General features: G+C 47.3%; 2 protein-coding genes across 3 annotated transcripts in view; one reads left to right on the top strand and one right to left on the bottom strand.

The window, feature by feature from the left end:
- The window catches only part of UHRF1 (ubiquitin like with PHD and ring finger domains 1), a 91,125-nt gene that overhangs the window by 2,315 nt on the left and 65,247 nt on the right, over positions 1 to 23,563 (top strand). For both annotated transcript variants that reach the window (XM_054981112.1, XM_054981110.1), the window contains exon 2: positions 443 to 599. The gene's annotated coding sequence lies outside the window, so the exon portion shown is untranslated. The remainder of the gene's footprint in view (positions 1 to 442; positions 600 to 23,563) is intronic.
- LOC129329862 (perilipin-3-like) lies at positions 2,040 to 7,558 on the bottom strand. Its single transcript, XM_054979569.1, has 4 exons — positions 7,359 to 7,558; positions 7,055 to 7,248; positions 5,709 to 5,837; positions 2,040 to 2,705 (listed from the first exon to the last, which is right to left on the bottom strand). Exons 1-4 carry the CDS (start codon positions 7,441 to 7,443, stop codon positions 2,040 to 2,042), a joined length of 1,074 nt encoding a protein of 357 aa, XP_054835544.1. The 5' UTR covers positions 7,444 to 7,558.

Here is a 23,563-nt window from a genome sequence, read left to right as displayed (position 1 = left end):
TCTTGCGCTGCTTTAAATTCACAGTGTGAATTCTTTAGGATCTTCTAGAAAATGTCACTGGCCTATCAGTTCTTATCATCTGCTTAAAACTAGCTTGCCAGACTATGCATGGCATGGTGCCTCAGTGTTTATGTGTGTGGATTTATGCACAAGTGTCTAAGTGGCCTGGTTCGCATAGGAAGGAGAATATGGGGGCAGAGAGAGGAGGTGAGAGTCACATTTTTAAACACTCCTGTATATTTCAAGCTCCTGGCAAATAGAAAGCTGGCAGAGCAAGCAAAGAGGAGGGGTAGAGCATTTCACCCGGCTGTGCTAGTTTTCGGTTTGCATAAAACTTTTTTAATGCAAAGGTGTATTCAGGGTTGGATTCTACCACCTGGAGGAGGTGGTGCTGTCCATTCGACCACTTTGGGTGCCTAACTGTCTGTTGTACTGTTTTTAGGTCCACGTGGACACGGTCAAGCAGACAAGCACCAGGAGCTGCGGAGGCCCAGTTAGGATCAGGACCACAGCGTGGGGCCGTTTTCCCTTCCAGAAAGGGCTGTGGGGAGCTGCTATTTGCCCCCCTGCAAAAGCTTACATGTGGCCCATCACTGCAAGTAAGTTTGTCTGATGGCGCATGGAGGTCGTTTTGGGTTAGGAAGAGAGAATGGAGTTGGGGGCATGCTGTGGTCTCATTTCAAATGGTGCCCCCACTTGGCCTTAGCTTCTGCGTAACCATTTCCTTGATTACTGACGGTGGCTAGGAAATGTATTCTGGATGAACAGGCAGGGAAGCTTTTAAGAAGCTGGTTCCTCTTGTTCTCCTCTTTAGGCCTTTTATGCATGTGACCAACAACAGAAGGCTTTGGGCACATGGACTAAGAGGTCTTTTTGCAGGTAATAGTATCTTTTACGCGCAAGGCTGTTATAGCCAGAGGTGTGGCTGTACTAGAACCCCTTTTCTGTATTAAGCAGAAGGGACCTGAATACATTCTGCAGAAAAGGCACAGAGACCAACACAGAATCCCCCCTTCCGCCCCCCCCAGTAGCTCATGGGATTATAGTTTAGCCTCACACCAGTTCTAGCCCAGTTTTAGGTCCTTCCACTCTTCATCGCTACCCCGCCCCCCCGTGCCCCCCAGAATGTCCTCTCTGGAAACCTCCACAGTGCCAGCTTTCCCCTTTCCCCTCCTTTTAAAATCCTGCTTCTCAAACCCATCTTTTAAACAGTCTGTAACCTCTCCATCTTCTTTACCCCTGTAGGTCAAAGAAATCACTTCAGCCATTAGGACCATAAACTTTATTTTATTAAGAAAAAAAGGGCAGATAGACCTGAATCAAGAGCCTAGTACCAAATTCTCTGCTTGTGCATCACAGTAACATGAACGGGGTTCATGTGGCTGTGCTTAAAGCTATTGCAACAGTGCAAGGGGAAAGGGGTATCAGCGGCAGGTCTTTTTTTTGGATATATGCATAAATAGGCACAAGTCAGTCTGCGGAGGAACCTCCCATTTGCAAAACAGAGCTGTCTAGTTAAGTGAGGGTCTCCCAATATCAAGAGCTGAGGCAATTTTATTACTAAACGCTGAAGACGTGCTCCACATGGAGAGAAAACCATTCCTGCGTTTCTCTGTGAGTCACTCTGCTCTGGGCTTGCCTCTTATTCACGGCAGGGATTCACACAGAGGTTCAACGTACACCCTCCTTTGCAGGTTGGTAATTTTGCTCAAGGGGGCTCATACTCTTCAATCACGTCTGATGCAGAATCGGCAGAAGCTAAATAGGCCAGCGTGACAAATCATGCAGAGAAGTAACGGGCTGCCTCCCGGGTGAGAGAGAGTTGCAGAGGAATTCTTCTGCATGAGTGAGTGGCTGCGTGATCCACTTTTATCTGGTGCGGAGACTGGGAGGAGGCAGTGCCCAGGAGTTGTGCAGTGGCACTGTGGGAATAATGGCATGGGATTGGCTGAGAGGAGTTTTTGGTCTGGCGTAGCATAAGGGAGCAAGACCAGCCGGGAAATCTTTTCCAGCAGCTCTAGCAAAAATACTTGGAAACTTTATGGTTTCTTCTCAGAAGCTTTGGGGGTCTTACTTTGCAAGCTTTCCCCTGCCTTTTCCGTTTCCCTTTCCCTCTGCTTCACCTCTTTCTTTGCTCTCTTTGGCATGTCAAAAGTAGCTGCCACCTCTTGAGTCTGGCCTGCTTCTTTCACTTTTTCTGCTTCCACCTCCATGGCTTGCTCGGGCATCTTTGCCAGTTTGGGCACGGCCGTCGCTGGCCTGGGCGGTGTCAGGGTCTCCTTCAGAGCCGCACCTGATGTGGTGGTCTCGCCTCCATCCTTTGGCTCTTTCTTTGCCTTCTCTGGGTCAGCCAGTCTGGGCATTTCCGCCATCGTGACTTCTTTGGTAGCAGCTGGCAGTGCCCGGAAAGGCCCCACAACCCAGTTCAGAGGCGTGTTCTGTAGCACATACTCCACGAGCACGTCCAGAGCCTCACGGGCCTTAGCAATTTGCTCACGGCTCTGGACTAGGATGTTGGATGGCAAGTCTTGGAAGGACGTGGCAGAGGAGAAAGAAGCTTGGAGCTGGCGGACGTTGCTGATGGCCTGGCCCACTTTTTCACGTATGTTGCTGGGGAGGCCTTCAATGCTCGACATCAACCGAGAGTAGGCTGGACCCAGGCCCTGGGCGATAAAATGAAGCAAAGCCAGAGTGCGCAATTCGACCTGCAGAGAGGAGGCAAAGCTGCAGAGGTCACGCGTGGACACCACAAAAAGGGGCCGTAGTGTCTGTGGCCCTCTAAGGTGGCAATTAATATTTCATAGAGGCCACATTCTGAACTGAGGAAGGGGTGGACAATCTAGGGAGACAGTTCAAATTACCACTCAGTAACGGAGGGTATGCCTGTGGGCCAGTCTGACTCTCAACCTAAACTACCACACAGGGTTGTTGTGAGGATAAAATGGAGGAAGGGAGGACGTGTCCACTGCCCTGAGCTCCTTGGAGAAGGGTGGGATAAAATTGGGATGGATGGATGGGTCAGCAGTGCTGGTTCCACCCCCTGGCCCCCTAAATTGGCAAAGGACTTGTTCTCTGCAGTCTGAGTAGCAACTGAGGCTTTACGGTTCAGTCTGGGGGGGGGGGTCCATGAGCATCTCCTGCGTAGCCCCACCCCACTCCCTCATCTCACCTACCAGCAAGGCCCCTCCTCTCTCTGCGTGGTTCAGCCACTCACTTCTAGGCAGAGGCAAAGGGCTCCAGCTCCCCAAGTAGGAACAAGAGAGGCCCTGTTCAGCATCCTTCCCATACGTACCTCATCCTTTCCTCTTAGGTAGGAGGCAGGTTCTGCCAGAGCCTCCATGGCTCCTCAGAGCAGGGGAATTGGCTTAAAGAGCCCTTTGCCCACGTTATCAGAAACTCTGCTAGGAGCCCAGATGGAGACTGGATGGGCTCTCTGGGCTACAATTGCCTGTCCCTCATGTAGGCCACACTCCAAATTGGTTCATCCCACACATTCTTTCCACTGATGCAGGCACGTCATGGAGATGCTCATGCGTTGGGCACACTTGGCACACGGGGAGATGCCCATGTTGTCCCTGGCAGTCAGGTCCGCAGCAGCATTCACCAGTGTGGTGTAGTGGTTACAGACTAGGATCTGGGAGACCCAGGTTCAAATCCCCACCCTGCCATGGGAGCTTGCTGAGTGACCTTGGGTCAGGCACACACTCTCAGCTTAACCTACCTCACAGGGTTGTCAGGAGGATAAAATGGAGAGGAATATGATCTCCCATTGGGGAGAAAGATAGGGTATAAGTGAAAAAAATGAATGAATGGATAAATAAACAGGCATTAGCACAATTTTGCATTACACATTTTGCAGTTATTGTAGCATTGTTTTGCCTCCCCCATTTAACTGCCCCCTCCCCTCCCACCCATGGCTATTTCCCTTTTTTAAATGCAGAGATAGGATGTGGCTTTTATAAAACAAAGAAAGATGTCCGTGCATGTGCAGAATGCATGTCCCAGGGCACCAGCCAGCACTGCTAAGAACTGCTATGGGGACCCAGTTCCTCCCAGACCTGCCCTAAGACCATCCAACCCCAACCCAAGCGTCCTACGAACCCTGATTCTGTCCCCCTCTGCAGCCCTGGCACCACTAAGCAACTGCAACGCTTTCCCCCGACAGTGGAGCTCGGGAAAGAGCCGTCCCAGGCAGAGGCCGCAGGGCTCCTTACAAGGTCAGAGCCTCAGCACCTCTCCTGTTCTGTACATCATTTATAGTCCTCCTTTTCCACTGAGACTTAAGGAGGGCTATACAGTGTGAGTCAGTACAGTCAATTTCAACCATGTAATAGGGTCTACAATAGGGTCTATAAAACTTTAAGAAGGTAAACATTATCTTACAAATATGGGTCATAAAAAGAACATCATTAGCCCCCAACGTCTCTCCACTATCTTCTTTTTTACAACAAAAATGGTTCATCCCGGGCAACTCTAAAGAATCTTTCCCTTTGTGGAGAGCACTAAAATTAACAAGACTATGGGATGTCACCTCCAAAAATTTTCTAAAACCCAAATCCCAATTGGAGTCATCAGCCAACATCAAATTACCCTGGTCTGAATATTTTCAGTTAAACCACTTCATTAGTAGCCCAACGATACAAGCGCAACTTAAAAAAACTCATACTGATTTTGAAAATTGTTAATTTCTCGTAAAAAAGAAAAAGGTCTCATTTCTATTCTTCATAAAATCCTAAACTCCCAAAAGTGGAGTAAAAAAAGGAAACTATCAGTTTCGGTGGCAGTCAGACTGCAATACAATCATTTCCGACTCACAATGGGCACAAATTTGGTCCTCAAAAATATGCTCCACTAATGCTATGAATATCAGAACAACCTCCAGAAAAATCATGCACAGGTGGTACCTAACCCCACTCAAGCTACACGACATAAATCCTTCATACGACCCACAATGCTGGCGTGGCTGCAAACAAACAGGCTCTTTTTCCCACTGTTGGTGGAATTGCCCTTTGATTTGACATTACTGGAGCCTGATCTTCAACATGATTGGGAAAATAACTGGGTATGCCATTCAACCACGTCCTGAACTTGTTTTTCTTGATTTGTGGGGAAAGGAGGACATCCCCCTAATCCGAAAAGATCTGATTTCAATTATGATCAGTGCGGCCAAAGCCATAAAAACAAAATCATGGAAATCCAAAGTCCCACTCACAATACAGCCTTGGATTAATAAATTATGGGAATTTCTCACAATGGAGAAAATCTCAGACCGCATCTCAACCGCTGAGAACCGGAACTTCCGATCCAGTTTCTATGAGAAATGGTGGGCTTTTCTGGACTATACGGAAAAGCAAAACAAATACTTGGAAGTCAATACCTGACAATCTCAAAGTTATAGCAATTTATTAAATCTTATGTTCTTTCGTTGTCCTTACCACATATATTGCAAATACTGCCAAGGCAATTGATACGCTGTCTCGAGCACATGTTTATATTCATACTGTTTATATAGTTATATGGTTATACATTTGTGTTTTTTTACTATTGCATATTGTTAAAAAAATTCAAAAATTAAAATTAAAAAAAAGAAAGTAAACATTGCCCCCGCCTCCCTTGATAGGACAGCTTAAAAGTGTGGACGTCCTCCCAACTTGGGGGAAGGGCATCTCCCTTGCCCCACTGGACATTTGCTAAGAAGTAAGAGATACCTCTTTCTGTGCATCTTCTTTGGCCTGCTTCCCTCCTGGCTGGCTCTGGACCCACTCTGACAAGACCTGATGGAGTTTCTGTTGGGCCTCTTGGAACCGCTGCCCCACACCTTCTTTCACACTCTCAACCTGCCAAGACACAGGATGGGCTCATTGGGATAACTATGAATGTTTGCAATACATTTAGAGAGGGCCTAAAGCATACTGGCAGATCCCAGGTACTACGCCCACCAACGTGAAGGTTCTTGGCTAGTGGGTCTTGGAGAACGTTTTCTCTGATGGAGCTCTTGGAGAGGCATTGCTAGTGAGAACAGATCATTTAGGTCTGACCTGGATGGTGCAAGGTAAGCAGGGCTGGCCCTGATTAGTAATCAGATGGGATGGGAGACCATCAAGGAAGTCCAGGGTCACTACGCAGAGGCAGGCAATGGCAAACCACATCTGTTCATCTCTTGCCTTGAAAACTCGGTGGCTTTATATACACACACACGCATACACACACCCACACATTCAGGGTTCCGCAGTAAAGGCAGCTGGTGTGTGTTTCACTGCTGAAATAACTTCAATCGTTCTGAGGTCTCAGAACAAATTGTTTTGAGGGCTTATAATGGGGGTCATGCAGGTGGTCAGGTTTTGGGGAAGGACCATGTCCTGGTGGCAGAGCTTGATCTTTGCATACAGAACCCCCCCAGATTCAGTCTCAGGGAGGTGGGTGGGACAGAAGGAGCCTTGCCCAGCGCTCTGAAAAAGCCTTTGCAGGAAATATGTACCATACCAGGCTAGCTGGACCACCAGATCAGACTCTGCGGGAGTCCTCTTCAGAAGTTCAATGTCAACTACTCAATGCTGGACTAGATCACCTGTTTTGCAGGCAAAGGTTCCAGGTCCTGCCCTGATCCCTCCAGTTAAAAGGCTCTCTGGTTCTGGGAAAGACCCTTCTCTGCCACAGGGCGTGGAGAAACATGCCAGCAAAATCAGACCCTTCTAAGCTAGCTGGCGGCCAGTACTGTCCAAAGCAGAATTGCACTTTTAAGCCCAATTACTACAATGGACTTTGAACAGTGCAACTCAGTTGAGGCGGGCATCCAAAGATCTGGTTGGGGAGCAGGCAGCTTCATCTGCGTTCAGGCTGAAATTTATTTCTGAACTGCCTCTCTATAGAAATAGACAAGGCAACCTGCAGGAGAGAAAAGCAAATCACAAGAAAGATAACGAAGCTGTGCTAAGGGCCCTGAGCTATCCTGAGCTCATTGGAGGAAGGGTAGGATAAAGATTTACCAGGGCAGGCAGCAGGAAACTGGGACTGTGAACGGAGGGGTGGAGATGATTGATAAAATGGAACTTACCAGGTTAATTATCATTTGGAGCTGAAAAAGCATATTTTGAGTGTTTTCCTTAAGGAGATGAAGTTTGCTGAGGGAATACATGTAGGCCCGATGGCGTACTTTGGTGGAGAGGGAGCCCAAGCGGATGAAATAACTTTGCTGCTCATCCTTCATGGAAGCCTTATTTGGACCTGGTACTTCTACAGCCAGCTTTTCTGCAAAAGAGGGACAGGACAGCCTCTTCAGCTCTGAAAGGCAGATAAAAAGCAGGGCCTGAAAGAGACTTTCACGGGCGATGCTACAAAGCATCCAGCGCCTTTCTTACCCAGCTCCTCCTGCGTCATGGGCAGGAAATGGTCCACCATTCTCTCTGACTTCTCCAGCACGGCATCCACTCCGCTTGCCACCATTTGCTTTAGTAAGTTGGTCAGCTCAATGCTTTGGTCACTGCTGTTTTCTGCTGGTTTGTATGACCGTCCAGCTAAGATCTCTCTCGTTCCCTGGGCAGCTTGGAGAGCTGTGCCAACTGTAGAGGACACCACTGACTTGGTCAAGTCAACGCTGTCCTGAACGGTCCCTTTGGTCAAGTTGATGATGTCACCCATTCGACTGGTCACAATATCTTTGGCACCAAATGCAACATCCTTAGCAGTATTCACTGTGGAAGCCACCACCAACTTGGTTAAGCCAACACTGTCCTGAACGGTTCCTTTGGTCAAGTTGACGATGTCCGTCACTCTGTGAGTCACGAGATCTGTGGCCCCAAATGCAGCATCTTTGGCAGTGTTGACTGTGGAATTCATCACTGACTTGGTCAAGTCAACACTGTCCTGAACGGTCCCTTTGGTCAAGTTGACGATGTCGGCCACTCTGTGGGTCACGAGATCTGTGGCCCCAAATGTGGCGTCTTTGGTGGTGCTAACTGTGGAATTCATCACTGACTTAGTCAAGTCAACACTGTCCTGAACGGTCCCTTTGGTCAAGTTGACGATGTCGCCCATTCGACTGGTCACAAGATCCGTGGCCCCAAATGCAGCCTCCCTGGCAGTGTTCATTGTGGAAGACGCCACTGACTTGGTCAAGCCGAGGGTGTCATGAACAGTCCCTTTGGTTAAGTTGACAACATCAGCCACTCTATGGGACATCAGATCCGTTGCCCCAAATGCAGCCTCCCTGGCAGAGTTCATTGTGGAAGACGCCACTGACTTGGTCAGGCCGACACTGTCACGCACAATGTCCTTGGTGATGTCTACAGCTTCTGCCACTCTGTGTGTTACGATATCTTTGGCTCCAAAAGCAGCATCTTTGGCTGTGTTGACCGTGGAAGAAACCACTGATTTCGTTAAGTTGCAGCTATCTTCATACAGCTAGAAGGTGTGGGGAGACCACAGAACATAACTCAAGCGGAAGATAGAAAAGGCTTCCTAGCCTAACGTCTTGCAGAACTGTCTGTGGGCCTTTGGAAACCAGGAGATCTGTGGATCAAGCACTGGCTGTGGCTCACTGAGACCCCAGGATGCTGATCAGAAGAAGGAATGGCAAGCTATTTCACAACCTAGAAGCCTCTTGGCCAGGGGAGACAGGAAATCCCACCGAAATCCCATTCTGGATTGCTGTTTTTATGGCCTGTAGCCCACCTGTGTGCTTGTTTTGGATGACTCTGGTTGGGTCTGATTCAGATATAGGTGTGCACTTAAGAAGCCCTGAGCATCTAGTTGGCTTTCCTATATCAAATCATTTAACTCGGGCAATAACGTTTGATAATAATAATAATAACAACATTCGATTTATATAGTGCCCTTCAGGACAACTTAATGCCCACTCAGAGCAGTTTACAAAGTATGCCATTATTATCCCCACAACACCCTGTGAGGTGGGTGGGGCTGAGAGAGCTCTGAGAGAGCTGTGACTGACCCAAGGAAACCCAGCTGGCTTCAAGTGGAGGAGTGGGGAATCAGAACCGGTTCTCCGGATTAGAGTCCTGCTGCTCTTGACCACTACACCAAACTAGCTCTCTTTAGGTTTGTTACTAGGTATAATACCCAAGTAATACTATCAAAGAATCTCTGCTTCCATTCTAAGTCTTTATTATTACAACATAATTATTTAGCATTCTTAATACCAGCTCAATCAATAGAGAAATCATACCATCCATCATAACAACTACAAAGACAATTTAAGGAGAGCGATTACACGAGTCCCAAAAAGTATCTTATCCAAAGATAAGAAGTCACAGGCAGGATCCCCTCCTAGGAAGAAGCTCCCTCTCAGTTCAGCGTGTCATATTTATAGGGTCTCAGAACCTTCTCCTCACAATGGCTGTCCCACTTTAAAGGGGCACTCCTTGGCTAACTTACCATCTCAGAACTCCAAACAGCAAACAAGGTTATTCGTATTTGAAACATCTTAAAATATATAAAAACAGTTCATTCTTGCTGCCTATCTTAACAAAGGCCATGCAAAATTAGTGATTCTCAGCATTCTCATACATATGAACAGGGCTTTTTTTCAGCTGGAACGTGGTGGAACGGAGTTCCGGAACCTCTTGAAAATGGTCACATGGCTGGTGGCCCCGCCCTCTGATCTCCAGACAGAGGGGAGTTTAGATTGCCCTCCGCGCCATGGCACGGAGGGCCATCTAAACTCCCCTCTGTCTGGAGATCAGAGGGCGGGGCCACCAGCCATGTGACCATTTTCTCCAAGGGCAACCCACTGAGTTCCACCACCTCTTTTCCCAGAAAAAAACCCTACATAGGAATATCTTTTGGCCCTCCACCAATACATCCATCCTTGAATTCTGTTTCTGACTTTTGTGAAGTTAGACATTCCTGCCATTCTCATGTACCTTGGCCTTAGTACATGGTATATATTGATATGAGGCTCTTCCGATCTATTTATGGCCATACACGCTTCATACCAGTCTCCAAGGTTTTCCGTTCTAGGCCTCGAGACTCCCTTTGTGGCCTGTCTGCTTGTGGGGCTAGGATGGCCAGAAACTCCTATACTTCTCACTATATCCATGACGGGCTCTTTTATTACTACTGGCTTAAGACATCGGCTGGCGTTGCTTTATTTTACATTGCTTTGGGGGCTCTTTGTAGTGGTGGCCTTACTGCAAGTTTTATTGCTGATTTTATTGTTGATGGAGTTTACATTTTGTGTTTTTTAAAAAATGATTTTATTGTTGAATTGTTTTAATCTGATAGCTACCTCGAGCAAGTCCTGGCAGATGAAGCCCTTAATTTTCCTTATATACATACTTTAAAAAAAAACACAAATAAGTAAAGGGCAGCACCTTCTGTGAAGTTCTGTAGTCTTCTGGGAAACCCGTTGCCCAGGCAGGCCACTGAGACGTTGCTCCAGCTAGCCTTGAAACCTGACCTTATCTACACGTAGCACGCCTCCCCATTTAATAGCATTTTATCTTCAAAATCAAGAAAGGAAGGTTTAAACAGGCATAAGTGTAATATTGAGCCTAGATCTTATGAGACCTGCTTTGTACTGAGCCGGTGTGGCGTAGCAGTCAGCGTGCTTGACTAGGACTCAGCAGGCCAGAATTCAAAGCCTGAATCATCTCTGGAAACCCAAGAGTCAGAGACTCTTTCTCAGTTCAGCCTACCCCATAGGGTTGTTGTGAGGACAAAGGGGAGCATGTATACTGTCCTGTGCTCCTTAGAGGCTGGCTAGAGAAGATACAGTTACCTGGGTGGGTTGCTGGTGGAGGCAGGGTAGAGTCTCCTCTATTCTGTCAAGCCCCTGGTTCACAAAATTGTTCACCGCTGAAACTAGGCAAAAATAGACATTCACGTTTTAAAACTCCCAGCTTTGGACCAGACCATTTTTATCTATTTAACAGACCATTTAACAGACCATACTGTTTATCTAAATGCCAGGAATCTGGTTCCCATTTGGGGTACAGTGCATTTATCCTGAACAGTCCCTTTGGGGAAGCCAAGTTTGCTCCACAGCGCCAATGGCAAGGACTGCAGCCACGCCTGAACAGAAATCAGGACCTGTAAAGGCGAGGAATAGTTCCGGCGTTATTATTCTGCCTTGTTTGCAAAAACAGCCGTGCCTTGCAGGACTCACCAGGAGCGGTAAACAACTCATACTTAGTCCAGTGTATCACTTGCAAAGGAGCCGAGGTGGTGCAGCTCAGGTTCCGCTAGGTACGTTTCCAGGAGCCTAGAGGAGCCGAGCAGCCTCCCCTGTGCAGCTTTCTGGACACCTTAGTCGTAACAACGGTGCTTAGGAAGCAGTAAGAGGGAAATGGCCTTAACATTGGGCGGCTGTTGTTTAAAGAGGTGGCAGGTCTAGGTCCCAGGTGTGGCATATGTATTTGCAGGGCTTTTTTTCAGCTGGACCGCAGTGGAACGGAGTTCCGGAACCTCTTGAAAATGGTCACATGGCCGGTGGCCCCGCCCCCTGATCTCCAGGCAGAGGGGAGTTGAGATTGCCCTCCGCGCCACTCAGCAGCGCCGAGGGCAATCTCCACTCCCCTCTGTCTGGAGATCAGGGGGCGGGGCCACCGGCCATGTGACCATTTTCTCCGAGGGCAACCCACTGAGTTCCACCGCCTCTTTTCCCAGACAAAAAGCCCTGCATATTGGACTTAGCCATGAAGGCTAGAAAGTTGTTCAACCCTCCAGAAGATTGGTTCTGTCTGATAAACAGGATAAAAATGTAATAAGCTCATCCCACCCTCCAAAATTTAATGGCAGGAAACCCAAAGTGGAGAGAACTGAAACATTATGCAACTTAGCACACGGGTGTGGTATGCCAAGGTGCTGAGAATCTTCAACGTTCCAAGCAAGAGTTCTCCCCCTCCCCCCCCAACCCAGTAGGTGACCTTGGTACTCACTGCGGGGCACGACATGGTTGAGAATCGGCTGTGTGCCCCCTACGACGATCCCTACTGCCACGGCAGTAACTGTCTCCACCACGTTGGCAGCCTTGCTGAAATATGGATGGGTTTCTTTGGCATGGCTATACCAGGAGGCACAGAGGTTGTACAGAGCACTGACCAAAGGGAGGCTGGCCACTCGGCTCAGGACATTCTGGAGGAGGGAGACGCAGGGAGCATTGAGAGTCAAGCCAACAGCCTCCTGCCTCGGCACTCAACACAGGTCCTGCTGCTGGTAGCATTTCCCCCTCCCTCTTCCCCTCTGCTTCTTCGCTGAAGGCTCAGGCTGCTCACTTAGCGGGAGTGTTTGGCATAAGTACGTACAGCGCCTAGCATACAGTCAGTGCTTCATTTCATTGTCTGTGTAGAATAGTGACGGGACTACTGCAATGCATCTGCCATAGGGCAGCCCATGAAGATGGGTCAGAGGCTTCGGCTGGCTCGAAATGTGTCTGCTCAGCTGCTAGCAAGCGTGACTTAGAGCAATCACACCTTGCCACTTTTGCTGCTTTTATAAGCTTTATACTGGCTGCTGTCATTTCCAAGCACAGTTCTGTTTGCTGGTGCTGATCTTTAAAGGTGTACATGGCCCGAGACCAGGTTTCCTAAAAGATTACCTTTTCCCTGCCAGCTGGCTGGGATCACCATCAGCCACCTGCTCTGTACACCCCCATATTCCAAGACTAGGTGGATGAGGCCAAGGACAGGGCCTTCCTCGTGGTGGTGCCTTTGCTCTGGAACTCCCTCCCTCCCCACAGAGGCTTGCCTAGTGCTCAGCCATTAACCATCTTGGTGCTGGCAAAAGTCATTTCCATTCTCTCAACATTTTTTGATGTCCTTCAGGTTGTTGGATCTCCTTGTTAATGATTTTAAACACTGGAATTCCAAGGTTTATTTCATGCTGTTTTTAAGATATTTATGATTTGCGCCTGCTGTCTTTCAAGTGTTTTAAGGTGGCTGTTTTCATAGTTGCTTCTCTTTTGGATTGAATGTCCTTATTGGTTTTGCAGCAAATTGTTACTTTATCATTTATACTGCAAGCTGCTCAGACTGCAGCAGTCTTAGCCAAGGGGCAACTGGGGCAGTAGAGAGAGGAGAGATAAAAGTATTTTGAAGAAAATCAAACAAATGGAAGTGGCTGGTGGTGGAGGGCATGTACTCACTGGAGCGTTATGCAAAAACATGAAACCATTATGCAAATAACGCACATTTACATGTACTGCACATGCTGCTGATCTTGGGGCGCAACAAAGACATACCTTAGTCCTGCTGCATGTTGTTACTTGCCAGCTTCTGAGATTTTTTAAAAATACACATTTACTGTATTATATTTTTATCCCAATGTGCTGCCCAAAATTGGATCTCAAGTGACTTCCAGGAATAAAATACAAATAACGAACAGATACAAATGACACGAAAAATCCAATAAAACCCTGGTCTTGCTTTTTGTTCTTCCTCTGATGGCAGCCAGATTTCACCATGGAATGCCCACATACTTTCAGACGTTTTATTAACAAAAGGGTCTTAGGAAATATGCTTCCCTGGCGTATTTCAAAGGAGCACGTGTCCTCTGTCTCCAGTGAGTGGGTCCCCTTATCTCCCACTCAGTATCTCTTACTTCGAGCCAAAACACACGTTAAGAAATACCTAGGTTCAGCACGTGTTCTCTTACCTCAAGGTTTGTCGGGATCTGTAGGCGTCCTGGAAGCTTAAAGTTTAGCATTTACAGAGCAGCAGGGAGGGAAATACAGGCGCCTGTATTTCCCTTCCCCTTCCTGCTGCTCTGTAAATGCTAAACTTTAAGCTTCCAGGAGGCCTACAGATCCAAGCAAACCTTGAGGTAAGAGAACAAGTTTAGCATTTGTTCTATGTAGCAGATACATAGTAACTTATTTCCAGTAAGGTGATTGGTCTTTATTATACAGATATGATTGGCCGCTGCCAGCATGAAACAACAAATAGTAACAAAGGCTTCAGGAGCCTGAGCTCAGCCTGACCCTATGCCAATACATAACATATGGGTTGACCTACCTCATTCATTAGAGCTTCAAGACTATCTCCCTTGTCACTGGTGGCTGCGTCTGTAATGAGAAAGGGGAGGGGGCAGAGTTTGGGAAGCTGGTTAATATCTGTAGAGGGGATCAGGGCTTTTTTTCAGCGGGAACGCAGTGGAACGGAGTTCCGGAACCTCTTGAAAATGGTCACGTGGCCGGTGGCCCCGCCCCCTGATCTCCAGACAGAGGGGAGTTGAGATTGCCCTCCGCGCCGCATGGTGCGGAGGGCAGTCTAAACTCCCCTCTGTCTGGAGATCAGGGGGCGGGGCCACCAGCCATGTGACCATCTTCTCCGAGGGCAACTCACTGAGTTCCACCACCTCTTTTCCCAGGAAAAAAGCCCTGGAGGGGATGTACTGTGGATCTGGCTCTTTGGCCCTTTCACAGTCGTTACCCACTCAACAAGCAAAGGACTCTTTAACCTCTTCTTCCCCAGTGTGTTCAGCAGGAGCGGTTTAGGCTGAGCCCTTCTTATGTTAAGCACTTAGCAACAAATTTCTTTGCACAGGCCCATGATCAGCTAACATGTATAAGCTAGGGAGGCCAGTGTGTATAAGCCAAACTAAAGATCTCCCCGAGTTACAAACATTTCTGTACAGGGCTCTTTCATCAGTTCTAGCCCCATAGTACATCGATTTCTCTCCAGAGTCCTGCACACGCAGTCAAAATACCCCGATTCAGTCTCCAAACTGCTTCCCAGGGTTTTTTTATGTTCTGCACAGAAAAAGTCTTTACCTGCTGCAGAATCTATCTTTCCCTGGGCCGATTCCAGACGACTAACCTGAAGGCGCTGCATGCCGCCATGTTCCGGATTGCGACGGGGAAAACGCGAAATATCACGTTTTGTTGCGCCAAACTCGCGCAAGAAAACACGATATTTCGCATTTTCCCCATCGTGATCCGGAACATGGTGGCATGCAGCGCCTTCAGGTTAGTCGTCTGGAATCGGCCCTGGTTTTCCTGTAGTTTTTCCTCTTGTCCACATACCCTGATCTTTTTTTCAGCCAAGTCAAACCAGGGGTTTTTTGACGCGCAGAATGCTTTCCTCCGTGTGAGGCCTGGCCCTGCCTTTTGCCCTCCTCTTTATTCCCCTACAGCCTGATTGGTTAAACAGCAACCAATCCAGTTTTTGCCCCTGAACTTAAACAAAAATTAAATAGCAACCTTGCAACGTTGCTGCCTTAAAGAGAACCTTGCAGCTCTGGTGGAGTTGGGGGGGTGGGGGGTGGGACTCTGCAGAGCCATGGCTCCCACTTGCTCTTTTAAAGTTTTTACCTGTGCTTTTTAGTCCATTCTTTTAAAATTTAATTTAATTTATTAGATTTATATTACACCCTTCCCACGCCAGCAGGCTCAGGGCTGATCACAGTTTGCACGCACATTTAATATTACATCAGATGATTCATACAGTTTAAAGCTATAAATTATAAAACATCCAAAAATTAAAACAGACAGACAGACAGACAGAGTGGCACAATAAAGTAACTATACATACCCTTTAGTCAGCACCAGAGCATTAGGGAATATTCAACAGATAGAGGATGTTAACAGTGGGGAGGGCACCACCCATGCTTAACCAGACAGGGGGGCTCTGCCTAGCATCAACCATAGGCCTGGCGGAACAGCTCCATCTTACAGGCCCTGCGGAAGGATAACAAGTCCTGCCAGGCCCTGGTCTCATTAGACAGAGCGTTCCACCAGGCTGGGGCCAGGACCGAGAAAGCCCTGGCCCTGGTCGATGCCAGACGGGCCTCCCTGGGGCCAGGGGCCTTCAGCAGATGTTTGCCATTAGAGCGAAGAGTCCTCTGGGGTTCATATGGGGAGAGGCGGTCCCACAGATACGCCAGTCCCAGTCCGCCTAGGGCTTTATAGGTTAATACCAAAACCTTGAACCTGATTCGGTACTCCACCGGTAACCAGTGCAGCTGGTGCAATACCGGCGTTATGTGCGCACACCTTGGTGTTCTGGTGATGACCCGCGCCGCTGCATTCTGTAGCAGCTGTAACCGCCGGGTCAGGTTCAGGGGAAGCCCAGTGTCGAGCGCGTTACAGTAGTCTGACCTAGAGGTGGCCATTGCCTGGACCACTGTAGTCAAGTCGCATTTAAATAATAATAAAAAACAGCAATATTGCTATGTTGCAACATTGGTGCCATTAAAAAAGACAAAAAATCTTGTAAGTTTCCTCATCGATCAGCTAACAAACCTGAGGCGTTTGTAAGGCCCACAGCAGAAATGGGGCATTTTTCCAGTGCAGAAATATAAAACAGGCCCCACTGCAGTTCAGCTCCCTCAAAGTGTAGAGTTAAAGAACTGAAGCAGTGTGTGTGTGTGTGTGGGGGGGTCAGAATGGATGGATAAAGCAGGTCTGATCCTTATGGGTTGAGTATACAGAAAACTCGACGTCAAGTTCACCATCAGAAGAGGCCAACTAATCTTCAGGCAACAGATCTCAGTTCCCCTGGAGGAAATAGCAGCTTTGGAAGATACTCAGTGGAATCATATCCCTCCGGAGCACCCTCCCCTCCCCAAATTTTGCCTTCCCAGGCTCCAGTCCCAAATCTCAGGAACTTCCTAAGGCGGAGCTGGAAACTCTAGTTTAAGCCAAAAACTCAAAGCCTCTTTTGCTGATGCCTATGAGAAGAAGTGTGGATAAAGAGCTATTGCGGCCTGACCCATCTCATCTTACATGGGAGAAAAAATGGCCAAGTTTCTTGACAGAGTTCTGAGGGGCGCATGGCTATTTGCCACCGAGGGTCACCTGGTGAGCCAGGGAGGAAGCCCTTGGTTGAGGGGGTGGGTGGGGGATAGTCTCTTTTGGCCGCTCACAGTTTATCCCTAGTGTAGGTCCCTTGGAAACTTTTGAATCAGGATTTCTGTGCAAGAGTTTTGCACAGAAATCTATAATTTTCCATCTCAGATCCTGGGATGTGTGAATTAATATTTATTTATGAATTGACCTCATTTCAGTCCGTTCGAGGCTCACCAGATAGCATAACAGTAACAGCAACAACAACTATAATAATAAAATGATTATAATGGAAGCAGGCACAAAATAACCGGAACCATCTCCAAGATCTGAGGTTAAGAGACAGCAACCCTTTCCTGATTTAAGGGCTGGACCAGGCCGTAAGAGCTGGACCCAAAAAACCTGCTTTTCCCCTCTTTTAGTTTTGCTTTAATTTTGTAATGTCTAGCTTGGTGAAGAGTTCTGGTGAACTCGAAAGCTTGCGTAATTTTTTTTTGGTCCTTTCAGTTGGCCCTACTAAAAGGCATTACACTGAATGTGGGTTCTCCCCTCCAGTTCCTCTAGCTCGGCATTCTGTTCAGCTCTCCAGCCCCACCCCTCAAGATCACACAACTCGGCCATCAGTTTATTTTGTTATCCTGGGGGGGAGGCAGGCTATAAATATTTTAATAAATAATGTATTTCTAGTGTTCTAGGGTTTAAAGATAATTCTGCCTCTGTACAAGGAGGTTCCCTTTAGCAAATATGGATATGGAGAGAACAGTTCTCCTCTTTCATGAATGTTCCTAGTTGTTTCTGGAAGCTGCATAAGGCAGAGTCCATCTTCTTAGCTGCTGACTCTGGAAAATCCACCAGCCTCTGCTTTGTATCTAATGAACTGATCATAGCAGGAGTTGCCCACACTGCCAGCGGGAGCTTGTTTGGCAACTGGGTTGCATCCCACACATTTTGTGTCATAAGGTCTAAATGCACCCATTTGTTTTAACAGCACTAATCCAATTTTGTTCCACCGGTACTACTGCTTATTCATCTCCCCCACACTCCAGATACTGAAATACCTGGCAGGGCATCTCCCAGAAAAGCCAGTCCGCTGCTCAGAGCATCTTTGTAGGCAAAGGTGGAAGGCAGCCACTAGGGTCAGGGGCTGCTCTGCCGTGGGGGTGGCAGACCCAGAATAATGGGCCTCCATGAGAAGACAGAGAGCCCTTTCACTTCCAGGCAGTGCACAGTGCTATTGAGAGGAGAGTTTAGGTGGGTGGTCTGTAGTTGAACAGCCGGATTGGAGTCCAAAGGGCACCTTAGAGACAAGCAAGGTTTTCAGGGTCTGGGCTTTCGAGAGTCAGAGCTCCCTTCCTCAGACATTCTGAAAATCTTGTTGGTCTCTTAGGTGCCACTGGACTCCAATCCGGCTGTTCTACTGCGAGGCTCAGAGGAGAGTGTGGAAACCCCCTTCTTAGCTTGAAGCCGTGGCATACTGGTGGAGCATACAGCCAGTCCCAGGTGTCATGCCCGCCATCTCTTCTTTCTTGCATTTAATAATTACTAATTATATTAATAATAAACATAATTATTAATAAACAGGAGACTTTTAGCAGCATAACGGCTAATAAGATTTTATTTGAGTAGAAGTTTTTGTAGATTATAGCCCTATGGAATAAAATGTCAGTTTTCAAAGTGCTACAAGACTCCTGTGTGGGCTTTTTGCTACCCCCCTGTGGAATTATAATTCTTAATATATCTGTTATTCAGCAGTAACTAAAATGTTTTAGAATCGATAGTATTATGAATTGTTCCTTACCCATTTTATAAAACTAATGTAGGCAATTCATAACACCAGCTCTCATAGACAGCGGGTTTGGATCCAGTGATGTGTGAACAGAAACGAAAACGTACTAGGCATAGTTGTGTTTGCACAAGCAGTATCACTAGGGCTGTGGCAACACAATGTGCTTTCATCTAATTTTTGATGAAATAAAAATATGCATATGGAGCAATGGAATGTCCAACCAAAAGTTGGCATGATTCCTGTAATTTGGTTTTGAAATTGTGTTGGAAGGAATACCTCGCGCTACGTATTGGGCACATGGAAAAGGTAATGGAGATGGAGAAGTTTTCACATTGCAAGCTAAAAGCAAGAAATAATTTCATGAATCCATGCACCCAAGGACTGTTGCTCATGTTAAAAATTTTCTGTGGGATCCAACGAGGATGATATTTTTAATCTCAGGGATTATCATCACCGCTTCAGAAGAAACATCTTATGGATCTGTATTTTATGTGTGTTTATAGCTCACTGACTACTTGTTATTATGCTGGACTAACAAAAGTTTTTTTTTAAGTTGTTACATAAAGAATAATCAGGGCTTTTTTTCAGCTGGAATGTGGTGGAACAGCGTTCTAGCACCTCTTGAAAATGGTCACATGGCCAGTGGCCCCACCCTAACTCCCCTCTGTCTGGAGATCAGGAGGCGGAGCCACCGGCCATGTGACCCTTTTCGCCAAGGGCAATTTAAACTTTTAAAAACTCCCCCCCCCTTGTTCTAGCTGACCCAAAGTAACGTCATTGTGCAGTCCTGAGTTCCACCACTGAGTTCCACCGCCTCTTTTCCCAGAAAACAAGCCCTGAGAATAATTATTTATTTTAATTAAAAAACACACACAAAGCTAGCATTGCAAGCCAGTGTGGTGCAGTGATTAAAGCTGTGGCTGAAGATCTGGGTTCAAATCCCTGCTCCAACATAAAGCTGTCTGGGTGACTTTTGGCCAGTCCCTGTTGCCCAGTCGAACCCACCTGATAAGGCAGTTGTGAGAATAAAACAGAGGAAGAGAGAACACGAGAGAAGAGTCTACACTTAGGCTTCGATCACTTACCCTGTGTATTTGATGAAGGAAACCAAGGCCCATAATGTGTTGCAAGGTAGAGCAGGGCTGGGCAGACCTCGCCTACGTATCTTGGAGAGTCACCGCCAGTCCAGCTCAATAACCATTGCACCACATTGTCCCTGCTCTATGTATGGAAATGTGTGGTTCTTACCCTCCCTGGGCAACTCTCACCTTCTCTTTGAAGCTTGGTCTCTGCCTCCCCATTTGACATTTGGCAACCACGGCTCTGCAAGAGGCCTCCTTCTTGTGTAACTCAACCACATGATGAGATTTTGTCGTCAGCATGGGAAAGGTGGGTGGATGGAAAGTGCCAGGTGGAGGCAGGCGGGCCCTGCCTGCGCAACGTCTGACCCATGGCAGTGTCTGGGCACCCCACCCATGCCACAGTCTCACTGTGCTCCGGTTTATAGAATGGCCAAAAAGAGCGAGAATGGGCGATTAGATCTCATTCTGCTGGTCAGGTAAAGTGATGATGAAGACGGCCATCCCAGCGCTTTGCAGCACTCACAGCAAGGCTCAGTGATTGAGATCCCCCCAATTTACTCTGCCATAACTAGTCCAGTACTGATTTAAAAGTCAGGAAGGTGATGGTTTATTTGGTTAATGATATATTTTCTCCACAATAGCAGTACTCCAAAGGGGCAAAAGCATCTGCCGTGTGTGAAATTGCTGGCTGCACACTCGCTGTGTGGCACATTAGCGTTCATTTGTGTGCATTGATCTGCATGCTCATGAGAAGACAGGCAGCTCTTCCCTTTCCCTTTCAGAGATTTGCTTTCTAGAGACCCCAGAGAGGGACCTAGAATTTGTAGAATGGCAGTGTGGTCATAGTGTAAGGCTAGGCTTTGGGAGGCCCGTGTTCAAATCCCCACTCTGCCATGAAGCTGGCTGGGTGGCCGCAGGCCGTCACTCTCTCTCAGCCTCACCTAACTGATAGGTGCAGAGGAGTTAGCCGTGTTAGTCTGTAGTAGCAAAAACAAAAAGAGCCCAGTAGCACCTTTAAGACTAACCAACTTTATTGTAGTATAAGCTTTCGAGAGCCACAGTTCTCTTCATCAGATGCATCATCTGACAAAGAGAGCTGTGGTTCTCGAAAGCTTATGCTGCAACAAAGTCGGTTAGTCTTAAAGGTGCTACTGGGCTCTTTTTGTTTTTGCTGATAGGGTTGTTGTGAGCCTAAAATGGAGGGAGAACACAGGCTGCCCTGAGCTCCTTGGAGGAAGTGGGGAATAAACACGGACTTCAGGGGTTGTTCTCTAGTGACCCATTTTGACAGCATTTTAAGAAGGCAAAGACAAACATGGCCACCCTGACTGACTGAGGGCAAGGGTCCGTCACCAGCACCGCCAGTGAGGCACACAAAAAAGGCATGGCTTTGGGGAGATGCGCCCCAGATTTGTGGGCATTCAGAAGGAAAAAAGAGGCCACCATGAATGGGTGAGAAGTTTTAGTCACACATTTATGTCTTGTGATTGTACTGCATTCTATTTTGCTTTACACTCGGTGTAAGCTATAGAAACAGAGGGCGGCTGGATGTTCAAAGAAACGCATGAATCTAAAACAGTAGTAGAGATGAAAGAAAGTTACAATGGAAATGTCATTGCATTTTTGATCAAAGAGTCACCCCCTCCCTCAAATGTTAGGCCCTGTTGAAAATTATTAAATGTATTGCCATCAGTATGCATGACATGTGATGAAGAAAGGCACACAAAGAACATTTTAACAGTGGAAGAGCCTGGCTGGATCAGAGATCAACGTGCTATCATGGTTCGGGCATCGAATCAGGACATAGAAGTTTGGGTGCAAATCCCTGCTCTCTCGTGAAGCTCGCTGAGTCACCTTGGACCGGTCGCTCTCTTTCAACCTAATTTACTTCACAGGGCTACTGGGAGAATAGAATGGTAAAGGGAATAATAACATAATAATAATAGTATTAGATTTATATACCGCCCTTCAGAATGACTTAACATCCACTCAAGAGGAAGACTATGTATACTCTGCTGAGCTTCTGGGAGGAAGACCAGAATAAAAAATATGATAGGCCTCTTCAATCACTTTGTCTCCAACAAATGGCCAGCCAGTTGGTCCAACGGGAAGCCCAGATGAACTTGTCTTCTTTGACTCCAGCACTGGTGCTAGAGATCCTGGACTCTGAACAGTGAGTTTTTAAGAAGTTGCTATAGCTAATAGGCCAATCCAGTAGTGGCCACCCAGTGGAAATCTCATGAGCAAAAGGCAAGAGCCCCCCCCCTTCTTTGCTGCCCACCTCTCAGCACCCAGAGGTAGACTGGCCCTGAACATGGTGGCCCCATTTAGCTATCCTGTCTACCTGGCGCTGATAGTCTATAAAGCCATCAAGTATCTCTTGTAGCAGCATAATTTAAATCATTTTCCCACTAGGAAACAAATGCTCTTTCCCCCTTTTCAACCCATATCTGTTGACAGCCTTGACCTGTGGCCTTCTGAGCAAGGTGGAAATTGATATTCACAGGTAGGCAGGCAGGTTTCTGGCCAGCTGAAAGGCAATTCTCAAGCATCTTCGTTTCATACTTTCAGTTCTTGGTTTGATAATTTTTAATTTGCATTTTAAAATTGTGCTTGCAATAACAATATTGTTCTGCTTGGAACTCTTACGGTTCAGTCTTAAGCAGATGTGAAGCTTTCTAGGTCCACTGAAGTCAGTGGGCTTAGACGAGTGTAAGCCTGCTCGGGAGGGCACCGTTCCGAAAACCCGAGGAAGTGTTAGGCTTCTAGCCTGAGTGGTCAGACATGTCCCTGTGATTGAGCCAAAGAGACTAACAAGAACAATGACAATGTTAACTTCCCCTAGATGAAAATACTTGGTTTGTTTAGCAGAACACCTGATGCTGAGCCTGAGACCAAAATATCAGATGGGTAAGAAAATGCGCAACGTCATTGTTGGGCACCCCTGGCACCTTTTTTGGAATATTTGAAGTCAATTGACAAAAATCAAACCAGTGTCCAAACCCTAATTTGGAGTCCTGAATTCAGCTGAGGAGTCCCAAGAAAGAGCCTCCTGAATGATCAAGAAGTCAATGAACCACCGGGCTGGCAGAGAATCTTCCCTGCACATCGGTGTTCTTTGTGTCCCGAGTCAAAGGACCAGCCGGCCACTTCCCTGCCTAAGAGAGCAAGACAGCCTGCAACAGCAGGAAGCAGGTTAGCAGTGCCTGAGGGCCAAGCTACACGTGACGAATGACACCTGACCGGCAAGTGAACAGACTCACGTGTGTTCCTCCCTGTAGTTGATCACGTAGTGATCGAGTGGAGCGCAAGTGAACAGGGAGGAATACATGCGTGAGTCTGTTCACTTGCCGTTCAAGTGTCATTCGTCACGTGTAGCTTGGCCCTGAGTCTCTGGTTTAAATCCTGCCTTTGTCACACAGTGGACAGGGCCTGCTTCAGGACACTTCCATCTGCAATGCCACTCTTAGGACTTTGTAATTTAAAAAACCCCAGTTTTTGCAGAAAGGGGGCTGCCTGATGAGGCCTGAGCACAATTTAAGAGGCAAAACACGCAGAGAGGGGTTGGGAGTCAGTTGACGGAACAGGAGGAAGACAGGTGTCTGGTCTGCTCAAGCACCTAAGAGCTTCTTGGAAGAGGAGATTGGGGTTGGGAAATATTTCCCAGTATTCTTCATGGTCCCTCAACTTGTGCAGATAGTAATGCTGTACAGGGTTTTCAACTACAGCTCTAAACACTGAATAACACAATGAAAACTCTTCTTCTTGTTCTTACTACCGTAAACAAGTTGAGTCATCTCTGTGTTCGCTCTGGAATCAGGAGGATAATGACAGCCTGCAATAATGGGAGTCGGCTGTAAAGATCGGAACGCAAAGATACCTTCCAAAGTCGTGGGTATCACCTGTCCTCCCACCTGGGGAGTTGTGCCAGGCAGCAATTCCAGAATGTGTGTGTCA

Source organism: Eublepharis macularius, chromosome 5, assembly GCF_028583425.1.
Source record: "Eublepharis macularius isolate TG4126 chromosome 5, MPM_Emac_v1.0, whole genome shotgun sequence".
Lineage (NCBI taxonomy): Eukaryota > Metazoa > Chordata > Lepidosauria > Squamata > Eublepharidae > Eublepharis > Eublepharis macularius.
Note: the sequence above shows the minus strand (reverse complement) of the source record. Positions and strands in the feature narration are given on the sequence as shown.

What these genes read in the sequence shown, in the direction of transcription:
- LOC129329862 (XM_054979569.1), bottom strand. Translation starts at nt 7,443, where the DNA reads ATGGTGGCAAGCGGAGTGGATGCCGTGCTGGAGAAGTCAGAGAGAATG. An exon ending in CATGACGCAGGAGGAGCTGG is followed by an intron (nt 7,249 to 7,358) that starts GTAAGAAAGGCG and finishes CCTCTTTTGCAG; the next exon opens with AAAAGCTGGCTGTAGAAGTA. An exon ending in AAGAAGATGCACAGAAAGAG is followed by an intron (nt 2,706 to 5,708) that starts GTATCTCTTACT and finishes TCCTCTCTGCAG; the next exon opens with GTCGAATTGCGCACTCTGGC.